The 947-nt window shown below is 52.1% G+C and overlaps 1 protein-coding gene across 1 annotated transcript in view; it reads right to left on the bottom strand.

Moving 5' to 3' along the window:
- Positions 1–423, bottom strand: part of LOC112079136 (actin-related protein 2/3 complex subunit 1B) — a gene marked incomplete at its 5' end in the record, with an annotated part of 6,248 nt that extends 5,825 nt beyond the window's left edge. Inside the window, 2 exons of the mRNA XM_024145170.2 lie at positions 15–105; positions 224–423. Of these exons, the coding sequence (XP_024000938.2) occupies positions 15–105; positions 224–423 (291 nt within the window). The remainder of the gene's footprint in view (positions 1–14; positions 106–223) is intronic.
- Between the last annotated feature and the right edge of the window lie 524 nt (positions 424–947).

Genomic DNA, 947 nt, shown 5'->3' with positions numbered 1-947 from the left:
TAGTGTGTGTGTACCTTGACGTCCCATGTGACCATCCCTCCGTCCATCCCAGTGGTACAGAACTTGGAACACTTACTCTTTCCTCCCTCCAGCACAGAGATCTGACTGGAATACAAAGAGACCGTTAGGAAGGAAGGAAACAGACAGACAGACAGACACTAAGTCATTAGGACCCCCCCCACCAGCCCACAGACAGACACTAAGTCATTAGGACCCCCTCCACCTGATGCTGTTCTTGTGCAGACTCTCCAGTCCCTGCTCGGTGGTCTCGGACGAGGTCGCTCGGCGGTCCAGGTTCTGGAAGCGTTCCCTGGCGCTGATCCCTCTCTGAGACGTCTGCTTGGGAACGTCCAGCTTCCCGCCGAACGTTACCGAGCCCGCAGCACCGTCATATACAAACAGAACCGGGTAGCAGTCATGGCCCTAGAGAGAGGAGACACAGTGGGACAGGGAGAGAGAGAGAGGAGACACAGTGAGACAGGGAGAGAGAGAGAGGAGACACAGTGCGTCGGCATGAGGGGCAAGAACCAGCACGTAAGGAGAGAGAGAACACTGATCTCTCTGTGTGTATTATGGATCAGCGATCTGTCTCATCTGTGTGTATCTCATAAGGCATCCAGACAGTCTGCTTCTCTCTGTGTGGTTATATCCAGATCAGTGTTCTGATCTCTCCTTGATGTGATATCCTAGGCATCAGCAGCGATCCTCTGTGTGTATTTCTAAGGATCACACGTCTGATCTCTCTGTGTGCATTCTAGGATCAGCGTCTGATCTTCTCTGTGTGTATCTTAGGATCAGCAGTGACTCTCTCTGTGTGATTCTAGGATCAGCATCTGAGCTCCTCCTACGTGCTGATTCTGGAATCAGCGACTGATCCTCATCTGTTGTATTCGGACATCAGCAGTCTGACCTCTCCTGTGATGTATTCAGGATCAGCAGTCTGGCCT

This window comes from Salvelinus sp. IW2-2015, unplaced genomic scaffold (assembly GCF_002910315.2).
Source record: "Salvelinus sp. IW2-2015 unplaced genomic scaffold, ASM291031v2 Un_scaffold6998, whole genome shotgun sequence".
In the NCBI taxonomy this organism is placed as follows: Eukaryota; Metazoa; Chordata; class Actinopteri; order Salmoniformes; family Salmonidae; genus Salvelinus; species Salvelinus sp. IW2-2015.
Note: the sequence above shows the minus strand (reverse complement) of the source record. Positions and strands in the feature narration are given on the sequence as shown.